The sequence below is a fragment of the Cydia strobilella genome, chromosome 26 (assembly GCF_947568885.1).
Source record: "Cydia strobilella chromosome 26, ilCydStro3.1, whole genome shotgun sequence".
Taxonomy (NCBI): Eukaryota; Metazoa; Arthropoda; class Insecta; order Lepidoptera; family Tortricidae; genus Cydia; species Cydia strobilella.
Genome location: NC_086066.1, coordinates 4301183 through 4321114, shown reverse-complemented (window position 1 = coordinate 4321114; position 19932 = coordinate 4301183). Strand labels below are relative to the sequence as shown.

At 35.8% G+C, this 19932-nt stretch overlaps 1 protein-coding gene across 23 annotated transcripts in view; it reads left to right on the top strand.

Annotated features, from left to right (window-relative positions):
• Positions 1–19932, top strand: part of LOC134753248 (titin-like) — a 38734-nt gene that overhangs the window by 6004 nt on the left and 12798 nt on the right. For 11 of the 23 annotated variants that reach the window (XR_010128804.1, XR_010128803.1, XM_063689060.1 and 8 more), the window contains exons 3-16: positions 5515–9316; positions 9512–9976; positions 10058–10178; positions 10361–10451; positions 11507–11768; positions 13405–13470; positions 15188–15353; positions 15758–15955; positions 16559–16689; positions 17385–17451; positions 17523–17800; positions 18550–18633; positions 19290–19391; positions 19767–19862. Coding sequence is in view for 21 of the 23 variants with exons in the window: in XM_063689060.1 (XP_063545130.1) it covers positions 5515–9316; positions 9512–9976; positions 10058–10178; positions 10361–10451; positions 11507–11768; positions 13405–13470; positions 15188–15353; positions 15758–15955; positions 16559–16689; positions 17385–17451; positions 17523–17800; positions 18550–18633; positions 19290–19391; positions 19767–19862 (5929 nt within the window). In the remaining 2 variants the exon portion in view is untranslated. Of the gene's footprint in view, positions 1–1959; positions 2087–5514; positions 9317–9511; positions 9977–10057; positions 10179–10360; positions 10452–11506; positions 11769–13404; positions 13471–15187; positions 15354–15757; positions 15956–16558; positions 16690–17384; positions 17452–17522; positions 17801–18549; positions 18634–19289; positions 19392–19766; positions 19863–19932 lie in introns of those variants that run through there. The other 12 variants (XM_063689074.1, XM_063689070.1, XM_063689073.1 and 9 more) reach the window with 6 other exon arrangements.

The following is a 19932-nucleotide window of genomic DNA, read 5'->3' as shown; positions in this document are numbered from 1 at the left end:
AAATACCAAATTTAGCTTTATTTAATGATTTTAAGTCATACACCTTAAAATTCCATAAGAAACGTTTGTTTTTTTATAATGATGTTAAATATAATTTGAACGCACAAGTTGAGTCGATGCAATTTCAAAACGCATCGTTGACATTTCATACATCAGAAATGTCAACATTGTCAACAATTTTTTTACTTAAAACCTTTTCTCACCGACTCGCGTAAAAATATACAACTTCCAGAGTTTTCTGTTATAATATCGTAAAGAAATGAGTGATTCCAGTGATGAAGATGATCTAACGCCTGTGGATGTTGCACTTTCCTCGCTATAGTGAGGTGAAAAGTTTTGTGTTACACACGGGCGCAAATGTATTTTACTTCTCGTGTGTTAAAACACTCGCTACGCTCAGGATTCTATTTTAGAACCACTCGCTTCGCTCGTGGTTCACCTATAGAATCATTTCGCTTGCTCGTGTTTCAATTCCACACTCGCGGGTAAAATACAACTTTGCACCCTTGTATAACAAATAACTATTTTCAAACTATATCGTGTTACATATCAAATGAAAGAGTTTATTGTGAGAAACTCAATTTTTTTTTGCACTTTTAAAATAAATAGTTTAGAATATATTTAAGAAAATAGACAAATAATACCATCCCCCCCCCCCCCCCCTTTATCTCGTAAATAACTCGTAAACGGTAGCCCATAGCAAAAAATTGTCTGGTGTGTAAATAATCTATATAAAAATTTCTACAAAATAAATATACAGGCTGTCAAAATACCACATCATACTGACACTGGAGGTATAGGACACCCTAAAAGAATCCAATGTCCCAATTCTAGTGAGTCACTATTTACAATGTTTGTATACACACACACACACACACACACACACACACACACACACACACACACACACACACACACACACACACACACACGCACACACGCACACGTTTTTCATGCATTTATAGTTATTATTATAAATTATTTAAGTTACAATATCATAAGTTTGTTAAAATTTAGTGTAAGTTAAATGGTCATTTTTGTTGTTTTGGTTTTAGAAATTAATCTTTAGATTTTAAATTTTTATTTGTACAAATAGTTTGCTTTAACCTAGGGAAGAGCGGTGCCTCCCGACACAGGCAATTTTTTGCTTACCGGGCGGCTCCATCACCTAAATCATTGCAATTTGTGTTTAAAACAAATAAAGATTTTTGTATTTTTTTTTTGTATATATAAATATATATAACGATGTCTATTTGCATAGTATACCTATACCCACATTTAATAGGAAAAAAACCGGCCAAGTGCGAGTCGAAATCGCGCACCGAGGGTTCCGTACTTTTTAGTATTTGTTGTTATGGCGGCAACAGAAATACATCATCTATGAAAATTTCAACTATCTAGCTATCACGGTTCATGAGATACAGCCTGGTGACAGACAGACGGACAGACGGAGAGAAGGACAGACGGCCAGACGAACAGACGGACAGCGGAGTCTTAGTAATAGGGTCCCGTTTTTACCCTTTGGGTACGGAACCCTAATAATAACTGCGAAGGCTAATTAAGTACATAAACATTAACAATGACCTAACGTTGTAGTATTAAATTCAAAGGGCAAATTCCTGTAGTACTACTAATACACGACCAAAAGAACAGTCAAAAATGTACTTCAAGAGAAACCCTTTAAGTCGAAAATACAACGACAACACGTTTTAAAAATATAACCCAATGTCAAATCATCAATAGCTGCCAATGGTAAAATTAATCGATTTTCGATTTTAATTTAGTTTTGCGACTAACTTCACTCCGTGCGGTGCAAAAATCAAAAGTGGTTTAGTTAGAAATTACATAGGCAGGATACGCTCATTGGTGGGAAACATTTATTTTGACAGTTAGGGAAGTGCCGCCATCTTGAATTCTGTTCACACAGAAGTTAGCTCCAAATTGTGCCCTTCCTTTATAAACAACTTCAAAGAGCGCGTAAGTTTTTCATTGCATTTACGATTTGTGTTCCGAACGAAGTTATAACAGTATATTTATTTTAAATTTGGCTGGTCGAAATGAAGTTTCACCTGGTCTATAAGGATAAGTAAGCATTTATTTTGTTTAGTTTCTGTTCGGATTTTGTAAGGATATTTTGTATATTTATTGGGTTGATAGGTTAATGTTGTGTCATAAATTACACCCTGTATAATGTAGTCTGTTCGTCTAAAACTTCGTCATTGTAATGCCACTTTCAAACAATAACATAAATAACTACTTAGTATTTTCCATAAATCCTATTTGATTCATATCTACCCTACCTAACCACCAATAAATATAATTCTATTGTACAGTGATATTCAGAATTTAAAAACCGGCCAAGTGCGAGTCGGACTCGCGCACCGAGGGTTCCGTACTTTTTAGTATTTGATGTTATAGCGGCAACAGAAATACATCATCTGTGAAAATTTCAACTGTCTAGCTATGACGGATCATGAGATACAGCCTGGTGACAGACGGACAGCGGAGTCTTAGTAATAGGGTCCCGTTTTTACACAGCAGCGGTTGAAAACAATATTTTGCGGAGTAGAATCATGAAAAATTAAAGCAACTAGAATTCAAAAAAGTGTTACTCGTACTTACTGCATCTTTGCATTTATGCGGCAATCTCAATGTACACACCAGTAAACTTTAACTGAATCTTTCTAAGGGTCTCTACAGACCTTGCAACAAGTGGCATGCGATTATACACGGTGTTTCCTGTACCAGGAGAAATAACTTAAACTGGAGGTTGTACGCCTCAAACTGACCAACATTTGTTCAGAAACCTTTTATGATCATGAAATTTTTAGATTATACCTTCTTCATACTAATTAAATATTATTTTCAATGTACGGTGCCATCTGTGTGTTTGACGTTGCTTGTCACCCTTTAAACATAACGAATTTTGCAATACATTGCGTCTTAGAATAAACTTTAAAGTGTAATGAAAATTAAAACACGTTATTTTTAAAAGTTGCCGAACAAATGTTGGTCAGTTTGAGGAGTACAACCTACAGCTTAATTTATATTGCTCCTGTTACAGGAAACACCCGGTAGATAATGCAACTACGAATTTAATCGGTCTATCAAATGCCGCAATGTAACACAAATCGCTTGCAATTATCGGTGAGGTGTAAAGAGGCCCTAAAACTGAATATTTCATCCAGTTTACAGCACTTTTGTAGTGTTTATGTGTGCTAAACAATTATTTACTTATTTTGGAATGTTGCTGAATTCTTACATAGACCAGTACCTTAATGTTAGAAATATTAATATAAAAACTGTAAAATGTAACACATAATAACATTATCCTCTCCTCGGTGGCTTGTCTAAAATGTTCTAATTAAATAATGACCTTGAAGTTTAGAATTGTGCAACGTCAGATACTTAATTCTGGTCTCGCCGCAGAGGAGAGGTTAGATTGAAAAATAGTAGATTGTTAACTAAGGGATGAAAGGCAGCCATTCCTGCCGGCGTAGTTTGGCGCTCGAACGCAGTGAGAGCGCCTATCGGAAGCTGAAATGATGCTTTTCACCCGAGCTAAACACTACTTTTTTTTAAATATGACAAATTTTATAGTATTTCTTGAGGGTACTTTCAATTAGCAATTTAGGCAAAAGTATCGTTGTTTATGGAATGAGGAGTTAAATGTCAGAATGAAAATTGTATAACAAATCAATCTAAACCCAAATTTCAATTGCTTATCGTAAAAAAATTAAAAAAAACTTCTTGGAACTTAAAATGCTCTAGTGCAGAAACGTATCATTCCCTGCACAACTTTTAGAACAACAATGGCCCTCTTTCAGAGTATGAGAAATGAAAAATATATTTTTAAATCAATTTTCTTTCCTTTCTTTGACGCCCTCAAATGGCGCTATTAATAATCGCGCTACAAGTCTCAGTTAAGTCAGTAAGCTATTTATCGTTTGTCTTAAATTTACATTTTGATTGACTTGTGTATTTGTAAGAAAAGTATAAAATATACATTAATTTGAGGCTTGTAAAGGTTTATGAATTAGGGGGATAGATTTTTTGTTTAAGTGTTATAAAACATCTTTATCGCGTCAGCTGCAGAGATAATTGACCCCCCTGCATAGAAATTTGTTTGCAGGGGGTCATATCTTTGCAGCTGACCTTTCATTAATTTACCTGCCTCACTTTCCACAAACGCTATCATTTTTGCATAGCTATTATCTATTAATACCTAACACCTTGCCCTATTTCTATAATTAACCCAGCTTGAATTAATCGTTATTTGGCTCAGTATCACTCTAAATAGTGTCATATCCATACAGTTATTATGAAACTTATCTACAATGAGTTCTGAAGATATTAGTGAAGTGTCTCTATTAGCTATAGTGATATCAAGATATTATCGGAGCGAACATTTTCTGGTATAGTATTCGTAAAATTATAATTAATCGACCTCTCCACTGACAAGGCAAATTTTCGATTTCATGTTCAATTCGATTTTATATCGCTCGATATTTAATCGACCTGTGCATACCCCGCCCAAATGTATCGAACTATTTATTATCTTATGTTTTCAAATCTTAACATAAAAAAAAAGAAATTACTGTTTGATGTGCATAGACATAGTATAGTAGTTATAGACATGAAACCGAGCGACCAGGGGTAAGAGAAAGACATATTCATGTATTGACAGGTTAATGTATGGCAGCATAATCCTTTTTCTCTTTCACTCTTATAATGATATGATTTATTTATCTCACAATATACAATTGCACTTAAAATTACACATGGTAGATTCTTAGAAATTTATATTGTGATTGTCGGTTTTTTACATTATGAATAATTGAATATGAAAAATAACAGAGACAATCAAAATTACATTCAAAATTATTAAATTACAATAGTATGTCAGCAGTTTCGTTAAATTCAAAATAATACATTAAAAAACATTCAATAAATTAAACAATTATTTAGAAAATAAATTCGCCAGGAATGGGTCGTTATTAAGCTATAAAATAAATAAACAAAATTGAGCACTATGTCACAGAAATTAATTTAAATTAATATAAATTTCGGTATTTCGCCATCGCCTCCTACCTATGCTGCCATAACCCGACCATGAAAAAAAACCCGGTCGGTGATAAGGACAAAGCATGGCACTATTTTCTCTTTCCTCTTATAGGAATCGCAATAAGACTATCTTTCTCTATCAAAGAGTGTTAGGCCCTTGTTGATGTGTTTATGGAACAACCATACCGACACGTAAATCTTTATATAAAACAGAGTTAACTTTAAAAATTATTCAAGTATGATTAAAATTAAATAATTTAAAGTGTGGTACTCAACTGTATTTAATCTACTCTTATACTTGTAGTTTGAAGATATTAATTAAATTGTAACCCAGTATCAAAGACAAAGATGACTGTGTTCAAAGTTGTCCTTTGGTACAGTTACGCGATTGTAGCTTTTATTTAGCCTTTTTTCACTTTTATTTGACAACATGGTGTTCTGTTGTTCCAGCGGTCTTTACGACCTGACGCTCGACGACTACGACCCGATCGACGACCCGCTAGACCAGGACGATTTCGACCAGCCCTCTCATCCGACTGAGGTATTCCAAATACAGCAATTCGGCGACACCCCCCTTGACTCCAAAGACCCTAGCAGGTCCCGCACTGGATCCCGGGGTAACCTCGACCGGAGGTCTTTAAGCGAAGGTCGCTGTGATCCCTACGAACAGAGGTCCTTAACTGAATCTCCTTACTTCCTCAACACCAAACCATATAGACCTTTCTCCACTGAACCTTCCCCCATCCCTCCTTTAGAGAAACCTATTATACTTAATCCTAATTATCATGATGAATTTGGCACAAATGATGATGGCCTTGAGCCGCCTGTTGATCCCAAAGTTGATGAATTCGCGGGGATCCTTAGTGAAAAAAGTAGATATAAACTTCCAATTTCGAAACAGTATGATCCTGATGGAACTAAGCTTAAGAAAACGAAAGAAATAACGACAGTCACTAAGACCGTAGAAGAGAAGATAGTAACAGAAGAGATAGTCACTAAGGAAGTGAAAATTACTTCGGTAGAAGAAATATTGGTTAAAGAGCAAAAAGAAGAGGCCAAGTTTATGGAAAAAATGAAGAAGGATATTGATATGGATAAGATAGAAATGACTGCTACAAGCATTGTTGATGAGAGCATTGAGAAAGCTTTGACTGTAGCTGATGAAATTAAAAAAGAAATTGATCTTGAACTGAGTGCTATAACCTCAGAATCTAAAAATAGCTCATCTGACATGGAAACGGCGGTCATAACAACCGATAGAAAAGAATCTAGCAAAGAGGTTAGTGAAATGAGTGAAACTGTTAAGAAAACTAATCATGTTGTTGTTAAAAAGAGTGATATTAGTGTCGCTAAAGAGGTTGCGAAATTTGAAAAAGATGACAAACAAATTATTGTTGACGAACGTCAAGAATTTAGAAAACAGGAGTTAGAAGAAACTATTGAGAGTGGTAGTGTGAGGAGGAAGTCTGAAATGTATGATAAAGATGCTAAAATTACCGATGTTAAATTTGAAAAGAAATGTATAGATCAAACTATAGAAAGTGGTAGCGTGAGAAGGAAATCAGATATGTTTGATAGAGATGATAAAATGGCAGATATGAAAGTTGAAAAAACATCTGTAGATGAAACTATAGAAAGTGGAAGTGTGAGAAGAAAGTCAGAAATGTTTGATAACGATGTGAAAAAGACCGATAGTAAAGTAGAAAAGAAATTTACAGATGAGAATATAGAAAGTGGTAGTGTACGGAGGAAATCTGAAATGTATGATAAAAACGTTGAAATGAAATCAGTGGACGATACAAAAATCGGGAGAAAGCAATCTAAAATAATATCTGACCAAAAAGACATTAAAGCAGTGCAATCGGCTCAACAAAAGCAAACATCTGAAATTAAACAAGAAAAAATATCTACAGCTACTGAGAGAGTACATAAATCAGACGAAAGTAAAACTAAAGAGGCTAAATATAGTACAGCTAAACTACTAGCAGAACAGAGAGCTTATACTATTGGATTACAAACTATTCCTCATATAAGAGGTACAGTGCAATCAAATTATCATTATGATTTATTGCTAAAAACCTTTTTCATACATTTGACTGATGTCATGGTTGCTCTGTCCAGGTTTATTTTAGCTGAACCTGTACTTTCTAAGCCTTTAGAAACAAATTCAGAAGTTAAAAAAGAAGTAACTGAAGTTACTCGAGTTGAAAAGGGCGTAGTTTCTGATACAACAGCTGTGAAAGATTCTATAATAGATCGTAAAAAAACGGAAAGGATGGAAACCAAAGATTTGCAAATTACAGAAAAACAAGAGAAAATTGAAAAAGTGGCTGACATAATTAAACAAGATCACGCGAGGGAAGTAAAGCAGCATGAATATACGGATTATGTTGAAAAGATTCAACAAGAAAGTGAAAAAAGGGAAAAAAACATTTTGTCAGGTGCTGAAATGGCACAGTTAAGTGATAAAAAGTCGGGGGAATTGATAACTAAAATGGATGGAGTTATAACTGAATTCCAGAGTAAAGCTGGTTTAGAGGAAGAGATCACAATGCAACGAGAAAGAAGGTCAAGAAGTAGAAGCAAAGCAGACGAAGAAATGGTGGAAGATGTGCTTTCTAGATTTGATAAAACATCCCAAGACATTACTGAGGTAAGAACTACTAGCAGTGTTCTAGAGTCAAGGGAGATGAAAACAGAAACAAAACATGAAAGTATGGACATTAAAAGAGAAACCAAACACGAAGCTAGTAGAGTAAGTAGTAAGGATGGTAAAAACACATACATATCTATATGTGAAGCTCATGTTTACACTAATGAAAATTCAATTCTTGATGAAACTGCAGAAATATCTGAAAATAACTCAGTGGAAAGTATAAAAAAATCAAATATAGCATTAGAAACTAACGAAGCAATGGTTACAGAGCGCGTTGCTATAGAATCGCAAGCTCAAATTAAACAAGAAGCAGAATCTGTTGTCGAATCACATAAAATTTCCAGCGCCAAAACTGAGGAAGTTATTGTCCAAGAAAAAAAAGACATCATTCAAGAAACTGATGTCCAGAAATCTTTCATAGAGATTGAGAGCAATAAAGACGCTGTCATTGAAACAGTAGAAACAATACAGCCAATCGTGGAGTTACATGAGGATATTGTCGAAAAGGCTGTTAGTGTCGGAATAAAAAATAAAATGGATATACAGGAAATTGAGACTACTGAATATACTGATGAATTAAACGTTGTCAAAGAAGAATCAATAGAAATCACGGAGTCGCACGATATTAAAGAAGTACAGGTCTTGGAGGATATTTCTGTTAAAGCTAAGAAAGAATCTTTAAAAATTGAGGAAATCAAAGAGGAAATCGAAGACATCAAAGTATCAAAAGAAGAAATTGTTTCAGTGAAAGAAGAAGCTATTGCAGTTCGGGATGTAAAAGAAAGTGTATCTATAACAAAAGAAGATATCAAAGAAATACAAGAAGTTGTTTCAGTAAAGGAAGAGGTGGCCGAGGTAGCCCAGGATGTGAAAAATGAGGATATCAAAGTTACTGGAGAAATAGCTGTCATTCAAGGAACTACTGTAATCAGTGAAAAGAGCCTTGAAGTAAAAGACGAATACGCTCAGTTAAAATTTACGAAAGAAGAAATAACTGAATTAGACGAAAACGTTGAAATTGACCAAGAAATTGAAGTTTGTATTAAAAAGTCTGTTCATATTGCTGAATCAGAGAACCAATACCAATCATTCATTTCAGAAAGTTCTATACAGAACGCAGAATACATACAAGAATCTTCATTTACTGCGAGATCTACCGAAGACTCGTCTTTCACTTCCAGCGTTGTCCAAGAATCTACCTTCATTGCCAGATCTACTGAAGATGCTAAAAAACAGCTTACTTTAGATCTGGATTCAAAGATTAAGAAATCTGACTCACAATCTTCAGTGAAGAGCACTATTAGTACGCCTACTCCATCTACTGTCCCTCCCACTCCACTCACAGATGAGTACGTCTTCCGACTCCAAATGCCTCTCCCCAAGCTAACTGGTCCTCCTGTCCCAAGATCTCCAAGTCCTCAAGACGAGGATCCTCATATTGTAAAAAAGAATTTGGTCCCTCATATAGATACTGAAATTATTGAGGAAGTAGTGTATGAAACTCCACTTCCAACCCCGCCTGAGGATAAATTTTCACCGCCAAAGTTTACTAAACCAGGGTTGAAAGGGGGTAATATGAAATACACATTTTTAAAGGTAAGTCAGAGCTCTACCAAAGCTTTGCTTTGTATTATTCCACATTTTTATGTGTTGTATTATTTTGCATTACCATATTTTCAACGTGAACAAATTTTATAAAATATACATAATGGAATTATTAAATAACTCTTTAATAGTTACAAAATGAAATTTACCTTTGTATAAACTTAATATGCTCTTTTGTGAAATTAGGAGGAGATAAAAGAAATCGAAAGAAAGTCATCACTACTAGCATCTGCCATCGACCAAACTATCAAATCAATTGAAGAGTACAAAGAAGAAGTAGGATTAGAAACCAACGTTGATAACCCTCTTGTTTACAACGGTTACGCCAAAGTTATAGACACTAAAGTGTACAAAGATAAACTTGACAAAGTAAATATCGAAAAACAAATTGTCAAGAACACAGAAAACATAAACAAAATTGTAGAAGACAGAGCAAATGCTGCTGAACATTTAGTAAATAGGGTTCAGCTTAATGGGATGCCAGTAAATGTAACTGTGACCGTTGAAAATAACGTGGCAAATACAGTGACTGAAGCTAGTGAAAATAAAATGGGAGAATCAATAGAAAACGTTTGCGTAGAGGGATATAGACCCGTGCCTTTCAACCCCGAAGATGCACCTCATTTGGAGAGGGTGGAAATTAGAATACCGGTAATAAAACAAGTTGATATAAAAGTTATATTTTTTTATTATTACAACTTATTGCAATATTTATTTGCCAATTATTTTTAGGAGCCGATTCCAACGGTAGACCCTGGCAAGGCATTTGTAGCAGAGAATGGCGAGATCATGGGTACACATCAGGGTATTGTAGACGGTTTGGAAGAAGCAGTAGTGGATGAAGAAATAGCCAGTAAGTAATCAACACCAACGTATGTCATCGTAGGGAAAAATCTGTTGGTTGAATGAACTTAGGTATGGACATGTTTTTGTAAAAAAAAAAAAATTCCATGGATGGATGGGGTATATCTATTTTATCCGTCGAATATTCTGCCTTTTTTCTAGGAAACTAGTTGATTTTTATACTTTTTGCAGAAGATCTAGGCAAACCTGGTATGACAGAGGAGAAGATCGCAGCGATAATATCTGGAGAATCAGAGATGCTTCGGGAGGCGCACGTAATGGGGTGAATATTCTATTTCTATAGATTATATAATTATAATTTTATCTTATCTTTATCTTATCTTATCTTATCTTTATATTACTTATTATTTCCATTTGTTTATAACTTGTAATGCTTAAAATTAAAAGCATGATGTAATCCAGATATAGGTACATTATCTGATTCAGTTATTTTGAAGATCAAAAGTAGAGTTTTTCATTTTCCATAATTACTTTGGTAGCCATCTAGATAGAGTCAAACAAACAAAAGTCTGCATAGATTTTGACAGCACACGCAGTGCAGGTGTTATTTTGAACGTCAAACCTCTATGAAATTATGACGTATAAATAACACTGGCACTGCGTGTGCGGTCAAAATCTCTGCAGACTTTTCTTGGTCTATCTGAACACGCAGGAATCATTGCATCGAAAAGCCTCAGAACATTTATTAGTGGGTCTGTCCAAGTTACTCGTATCTGCAAGAGCGTCAATGCGTTGACGTAAATATCATAATTTCATTGAAATTTTCACGTTTATAATGACACTGTCAAACTTTATCGTTGAGGATAGACATAATTAAATTCCACACCACCACGCATATCAGTTGAACAATACATAGGGAAATGATTTTCCAAACTGTTACGGCTGGTACGCATGGTAGAGCATAATGCAAAGTAAAGAGGCTTTTCCGAGCTATTAAGAGGAAACACTTGTATTTATTTAGTAATTTCGTCGCAGACTGCATTTCGTCCATTGCGATTACATACAACACCCATTACCTACATTTACATTTAGGATTGAAACGTTTATTCGCCACTATATGTTTGTTCACTTACATTTTCTTAGCACATTATTTATGCTAGTGTATTAGTGTCACATCGTCCGTTCAACTCAGGAAACATTCCAATTGTAAGTACCAAAATCATATTTATTTTCACGCATACATTCAATTAGCTAATGCTACGCTTCTGCTTAACGATATCTAGCCAATCAGTTAGCTCAAATCACAAAAAAGAAACAAAAAACTAAAACAATATTTTCCTTCCACAACACACATGGCGACACAAAATGGCGAAACAGGCTGACACGAGTCTTAAAATCGCATATGCATCGAGACAATGATGATTCCAGCGTTGATTTCAAGAAGATAAAACCTATAGTGGAATCCCTAAAGGATTCTGAAGTCCTCAAAGCTTTGAACGAGGAATTTGTTAAGACTCAGGAAGACAAGAAGAAGGAAGAAAGAAAGTGGACCAAATTCTTGCAGAAGCCGGCGCGGCCGGTGCCTAAAGCGAAGTTTGGATACCACGGATGGACGGCTAATGATGACGAAGTTAAAGAGGTAAGATTATTTTGCCTTCCCTAAACTACCTATAAATATTTCATTTGTAAATCATTAAGTAGGTTCCTACTTAAAAACTTAAATATAAAATAATACAGTGGGTAAAGGCCCAGACTATTTGTATACAAATTTACGCGATTTCGTGGTTGTTCCCATAGTAAAAGTTGCTCAGTATAATCCCAAAACCTCCCTGGCAATGGGAATGCACTTATTTTTTAGCCACCCTGTATTATAAAGAAATTATAAAATAACCTACAGTTTCCTGAATTCTTACTACAAAATTACAATTTGACAAACCACCTCGTTAAACTGGTTTGTATCTAAATTAATTTGATCTTGAATATTAGTTTGAACATGTACAAAAATACACAGGTCCATAAAATGCCAATGCGGTCACGCACATGTAATGTATTACAATGTCCACATTAAATAATAAGGTGTCAACCCTGAAGCAATTATTCCACGCACACCATCACGTTTCGCGTTCACTTACGCGGGAAGCTTTCAATGTATTAGTGTGAATCTTGGCGCTGACACAGGGCTGTCAAATTTAAAGCCATGCACTATTTACTACCAACATTTATTATTATTTCCTTATTGACTATTGACATAGTAACCTGCGTGATCTTGTTGATGATGTTCACCTTGGCACCAATTCAATAAAGCAAAAGAAGGTAATTATTTTGGCAGCTGATGAAATTGTTGAAGTTTTTTTTTTATTCAGTCTCGATCAAAGTGCCAGTGTGTGTGTTTGTTAAAAGGTGATTTATTTTTAATATCTTTTCTTAAACATTAGTTTACTTAATTTTTATCTGAGCTTTCCATTTTTATTATTTAATGTTTAATGTTTGTATAGTTAATTTTTAAGATAGTTAATTTTATTTGCATAAGTACGTACATATTGTGTTTTTTGTGGTCATTTATAGGTACATAGTTATTTCTTGGAATTACTAAAAATAGCTACATAATCAAAAGATGATCTTTAGCATTTTTGTTAGCTTATTTGTTTATCTTTTTTTTATAATGATGATTGAGGATTAGGTATAGTTTAACACTTAACCGTACACAAAGTTATCGTAGCCTTTTATTTTGTCTACTATGATTTCGTATTACAATTACAATAAACGGTGATCAAATTGAAACGAATACTTACTTCGAATTATATGATATACAGGTGACTTTTTGATGCCAAGATTTAATACGAGTACTTAATGACGAAACATAAGTATGTATAATACCTAATACCTATGGAAAATAGAACAGAGGGCCTACCACGAACACCGAAGTTCACAAATTGGGGGCATCTTTCTCTGACACTCTAATTACGCCTTGGAGTAAAAGAGAAGGATGCCTGCAATTTGCAACGGATTTTCCCGGTTATAGCCCTGATATAGAATGATGTAAAATTGCTCAATCAAAATATTGGTTAGGGATTAACAGTATGTGTCGTAAGAACATTTGGGGCATTTTCTATGAGAAGGGACCTTATTGTCGATGGCGCTTACGCCGCACAGCGTTGCGCGGCATTGTATTTATATCGAAGCAACGTTTATAATGGCGTAAGAGCCATCGACAATAAGGTCCCATTTTATAGAAAATAACACATTTAAAATAATGCTATTTTCTTTCTTTCCAGTCGCCTTACAAAGTGAAAATAGTAAAACAGCCTAAACCCAAAGTAGCGCCCGATTACAAGCCGCAGGTAACCGCGTGAAGACAGACATACATACAAATTGTAATAAAGTAACAATATTTGTTAAATTAATAATAAATTAAGTGTTAATAATGAAATAAGGAATGCGTTTGGATCCTTCCTAAGCCTTAATTACCTGTCAAACACACAAACACATATGTAGACATTATATTTGTGTTCTTATTATTTTTGCAGTTTACCTAATATGTATTTTAAATAACATTTTATTCACAATGTTTTTATTTTATTAAATCTAAGATCGTTCTATGAAGTACGCTTTATAAAAAGAAAAATATAATTAGTAAAAACAAGCATAAGCAATAAGTAATAAAATAAGTAAAATTTTACTAAAGATATAATTAAATTAAAATTAAATAGGTAAGTTAGTTAACATAACATTTAAAATTTTCGCGTTTTGAACACATATTAAATCACATTTAACGATTACCTACACACCGAAGCAAAGGTAAAAACGGCTTCCCTGTACCTACTCGGTTAATGATGGCCAAACTTCGACGAAGATATCCTGAGAAATAAAATAAATCTACCTCTTTTGCTTCTGCTACTGACAAACTAGTATCACCAAAATTTTTATGTAGGTATCCTTGAATACATCCCAAAGATGATTCACTGGGCAAGCGGTGGATGTAGGTATGGTACTTGCAACTATCAATTGTTTTGTTAATCATCACTTCCCTTTAAAAGACAAAGTTAAATGAGTTGCACTCGAAATATGTCGCGTCCATTATAGCAACGCCATGGCGTTCCTATAGAAACAGAATATTACAATGTAGGATGATTCATGTTAAAACGGTCCAGGCCCGAGGCGTCCAACACTTCGTTTTCTTTAGAAAGTATCCAGGGGCGTAGCTAGAGGATATGGCGCCCGGGGCAGTTACCAAATTTGCGCCCCGTGATGACTGACAAAAGTTTCCCTGCTGCTGCCTTTTGCCCATTTTAGCGCACCCCTTGGATGGCGCCCGGGGCACTTGTCCCCCCCTGCCCCCCCCCCTAGTTACGCCACTGAAAGTGTCATGTGATCACCGATCAGCCGTCATAGTAAACGAATTGTTGGATGTCTCTGCCAGAACTCCGGCCGCTCTAGCGTAAGTCAACCTCCTTCCATCCTTTAAGGTGATATTCGGATAGTGATTTCGCCTACGTCAACGCTGCAACAGTAATGTTGTAGTCGCCATCCGAATATCACCTTTATCTTATTTTTCCATTGTGACTTCGCCTGCATATCCGCATTCTGCATTATCGACCCATTAGCTTAGTTTCCAGATTTGTTAACCAAAAGTAAGTACTCGTACTTGTACCATTAATTTTAATTGTATTTTTAAATGTATACCAATAATTCGGCGTAAAGAATAATCACACTTAGACTCCTACCATGCTAAGTTTGCACTGACTTTTCTAAATTAATGGAAAAATTTAAAAATTCACTGAAATTGAAACGTGCGAATCTTTCCATTTCTCGAATTGTCGTATCGCTTGCAGACGTATTTAAATGATAAAAAAAAATTGTATCACACTGGTTTGGCACTGAGAATGCATACATATACTATAGGAGTGCCTTCACGAGGCATTTGGCATGAAAACTTATCGTATTCGAACGGTCACTCATTCACCAGTAAAGTGCGCCAACTAGTCTTCTGCTTATTATCGTCACATCAGCATTTCAATATCATTACAATTGTAAACCATCACCCCCACACCCACTCAGGACTTCAACACGGGCCCGCTGCCGTGGGAAGAGCGAGCGGTCAACGAGCCACCCCCACCCCCAGTGGAGGCTGAACCCCCCATCTTGATACCTGAGGAGAAGCCGGTGTTTCTGGAGGCTATTGATAATCTACCGGAGACCGCTGTTCCGGATTTGGAGGAGACAGGTAACTTGCTTGCGGAGCTTATGTTCCTTTAGGGTGCAACCGGGCAAATGCTTAGATTCAGAAGGGCAGAAAGGAAGACAGACCCAAATTATATAAGCGAAATTCCTCATAGATAATTTAGCAATTAGATGTGTCTTATTAGGGCCTACTTTTATTTTATTGTTGTCATTTTTTTTGTTAGAATCGGATAAAATTCTGGCTCCTCATTCTGGGTGTAATAAATACGACTTCCCAATTTGACAAAAAAAAATTGTCCCAAAAAACAGTGGAAGATTTTTTAGGACACGTTGAAATAGCGCTTATTATGAATTATTATGAAACTCTTTTATCTATCCATCAAATTTTACGAAATCTGACTAAAAAAAATCGTCAACAAAATAATAAACGGGTTATAAATCTTTTAGGTATCGAATTACCCCCTGAAAAGCCAATAGAGGAACCGGCACCAGAAGCAGAGCCGGAAGCTCCAAAAGAGACAGAAGGTGAAGAAGTAGAAGAGATTAAGACCGAAGAGCCGGTTGTAGAGGCGACCAGCAACAGCGAGAGCGAGATGGAGAACAGGATAGCGGAACAGCTGATGAAGAATGTAGAGGGGATGGTTGGTGAGTGTCACTGTATGTGCCATTCCACTATAATAATAAAAAAACACTATGGATTATGGCGTTAAGAGGATAGAGGACGATCGATTCTCCATACAAACGTAGTACTCCTTATCCTTCCGGGATATTGACATTATGGAAAATATTTTCACACAATATAAATACATTTTATGGTATTTTTATACATCTTCATTTTTAGTTTTAATCGTGTGGCAGATGGCAGTTAATTTACTGTGGCTACAAAATTTACTATGACAGTACCGCTCTATCCTATTATAATATATCCTCTTTGCCAATATCAACCTTCATGCATTGTAACAAGGTTCATGATGACGCGCTAGCGCGCCACACACGATAGCCGGGGCGTTTAAAGGACAGTGTCATACATTTATGCCTCTATTTTGGATCAATACCGGAAATACTTATTTTATGGAAAAAGGATATTTCATCATCATCATTTACCGTATTGTATTGAGTCTACACCAGGGACCATTAGTTTGGTCCGATTTTGAAAAATAAGACTGTAATTTTAGTATATAGATTTTAAAAACAGTGGTTAAGTCTTTGGAAAACTGCTGATCTAACCACGCCCATGTTTATCATCAGATCCCAACGCACCACTGGGACAGCAGCTGGCGCAGATGCGCGCGCAGCTGGCGGCGCTGGCGCAGCTGCCCGGCGTCATCCAGCAGACGCTGGAGCTGGTGACCCGCCAGCTTTGCCAGATTACGCAGCAGGTATGTAGACAGTCAATAATGGCCTCCGGAAACTGCTGAGCCGCGCCTGTTCTTCAGACCCCAACGCGCAGCTGACACAGCTGCCAGGCGTCATCCAGAAGACGCTGGAGCTGGTCGCGCGCCAGCTTTGCCAGATTACGCAGCAGGTATATTGAAAGTGATATTTTTACAAATCCGGTTCGAAGGACCAAATAACATACGAAATACGAATATACTATTAAAATAGCCAACGTTTAAGTATGATCAGATATATCCTGACGACACGTCAGTTTTATCAGATCACAGCATACGATTAGATAAGGGGCAAATGGAACGATAATGAACAGAAAGACAAACATAAACAGTGTGCAGATAAAACCTTACGCGGTTAAAACACTGATGCTAATTCGCAAGTCACACACAGTATATGAGCGTCACAGCGCTATGGACATATATCATATCATATCATTTATTCAATGCAACCATGGTATTTAGCAATATTAGCGATGTACCACCCGCACACCCCGCACACCGGAGCGACGTGCGAATTCGCATCCAATGAAAAAACCGCTTTATTTAAATGGCGATGAGATTTAGTAGACATACCGAAACTATATAATTAGTTGTAAGTTAGAAGCATGTGGAGACGCTACCGCAGTGCGAAACCGTAGATAAAAAAGTGTCTAGATGTTTATTCTTCTATATCTGACTTACAGGAAGCTCAGTCTCACCACAAATTGACACAAGAACAGATGGCGATCGAATCTTCAGAGATGATTGAAGGTCAGTAATGTACTATGGACATTACTCTTCTCACAGCAAATTTCGGAAATCGTAATGTACTTAATTTTCAGATTCCAATGAGACCTCTGAAACTATAATCGAAGACGTAACTGAAGATAAAGACGAGACTCAGATTGAAGAAGTCGTTGAAAATGGAATTAAGGAAGACGTGAAAGAAATGAAGACAGTGGTAGAGGTCAAGCAAACGAAAATGGAAGAGACCAAACAAACGAAGATGGAAGAGGTAAAAAAGGTGCAGATGATCAGGAGCGTCGAGGAAATGGAGAAGATGAAAAGGGAAGAGCAGGAAATCTTGGACGAGCAGAGAAGAATCGAGAAGCAGAAGAAGGTATGTCTAGCTTTAAATATATGTTTTATGAAGCCCCAACTGAAACAGTATAATGTCCTGTGATGGGATCTGATGCTGATCTACATAAATATTTAAATGATGTAAAATGAGATCCATTAAAAATTCCTGAATTCAGTCATGAGCTCATGAGTAGTACAGATATGAAATAGTTCTGCCCACTGGTGATTTGGAAGTCTCAGCATCAGCAATAACAATTTAAATTTGTGATATGTTACTTAGCAACATTATCAACCTAAGGTTGAGGAACCTTTCCGGTTACTTTCTAATAATCTATTCTCTCATACACATGTAAAAAGATAACGGCAAACAGGTTCCGAGACAATCCTAATTTCCCTAGTATAAACGAACAAATTCATTGGTTACAATTCAAATCTAAATTGCTAAAATTTATTTTATGTATTTCGTCCCAGTCTTAAGGAACTGGCAATACACTTTTATGATCGACACCAATATTCATTTTACACACTTTTATTACAAAATCTTCTTCAACACTGTAATTTATTATTTCATTACTTTATACAGAAATAAACTTTTCGATACTTTGGAAGATGTCTAGTAATAAAATAAGACGGTATTCAATTTCGGCCTACATTCATATCAGGATGTTTTAGAAAGCCGGTAGCCAAACGTATTGATATGTAATGAGATATCAGACTAGAAAGATGAACATGTTTTCAATGACGCTTGATGATTAAAGGAATATGAAATAATTAAATGTGCAATAACAGGAATTAACGAACGAACTACTTGACCAAGAATACGAAGAGATGCTTCAGGAGACGCCCCACGAGATAGCTCTTAGGTTTATTAATGTGAGTCATATTTGTGTCGATTCGATAGTGCTAGTGTATGTGAGGGCTCACTAACAGGTAGCAAAGTGACGTCAGCGACGTAATAATGACGTAATTATGGCGTCATAATGACTTCGCTGACATCATAATGACGTATAAATGCTGTTAGAAGCTCACTTGGCTTATGCAACTTTTAATAGGAAAAAATCATGGAATATTTATGAGTAGGTCATTTTACATTTTAGCAGAGTTGTAATATGGTATTAAAATCTACATGGTGTAATGTTAGCTATATATCGCGCTGTATTGGCTATTAAATTTCAAGATCATTTCTGTTCGCGTTTGTTTAGTAATGCTTTAAATTTCATCGTCACTGAATGTGTATTGAGCAACAATTCATATTATGAGTTTATGAGTGCATTTTTTTTTTCAACTTCACTACAAGACTAAAATTTTATTTTTTTACTAATGTAAACCCTGCTAGATTCTTGCCTGAAGGCGGCAAGACTCTTTTTATTTTTATTTTCAAGTAATTTTACATTGATCTCAACTGCTGGTTTCAGAAATTTTACCCACTTTACTCAGTCCGAACTTTAAACGAAACCCTTGCATAAATAATTATCAAGACGTATTTTTGTATATTCTTTATCACGCAACCCGAATTTAACGTATGACAGGAACTCTTGGGGAGTATTCTGCTGGATAAAGAGCCCAAACACATGAAACAGAGACCATCGCTGACTTCAGCCTTAGACGGACTTAAAACTGACGGCAAAGAGGTTTGACATTCACATATACAAAACACAAATGCTCATACTTTCTTTGAAAAGAAAAGGGAAACTTTAATTTTCTTATATTAATTGAAGACATAGTTTGAAACACATATATAAATATCGTTATTGTAACACTAGAAACGTTCGAAAGTTTAGCCAGTTAATTTAAAAATAAACATGTAGTCGATTCTAGTCCACCATCTTCTAGGCCGTCAGCTACCAAAATTATCTACAAAACTGAATAAAGAGGCCAGGAAGACATAAACTAAACACTACAATCTGAAAATTGGAAACACCCTCACCCATCGGTCATCAATATCCTTAATAAACCAACATTACAACTTATTAAATAGGTATATAATATTAACTTAACTACTCTAGAAAGTAATGGCGCAACCTCAGCGTGACCAAGAGTCCAGTCAGAAGCAAAAGCCATCGCTAACATCTTCGAACGGACCTAAGAAGGAAGACGGAAAGGTTCGCAACAGTGTGGACTCGTGTCTCGACAACTGTGTAGTATTCATCGATAGTGGAAAATAAAACAAAA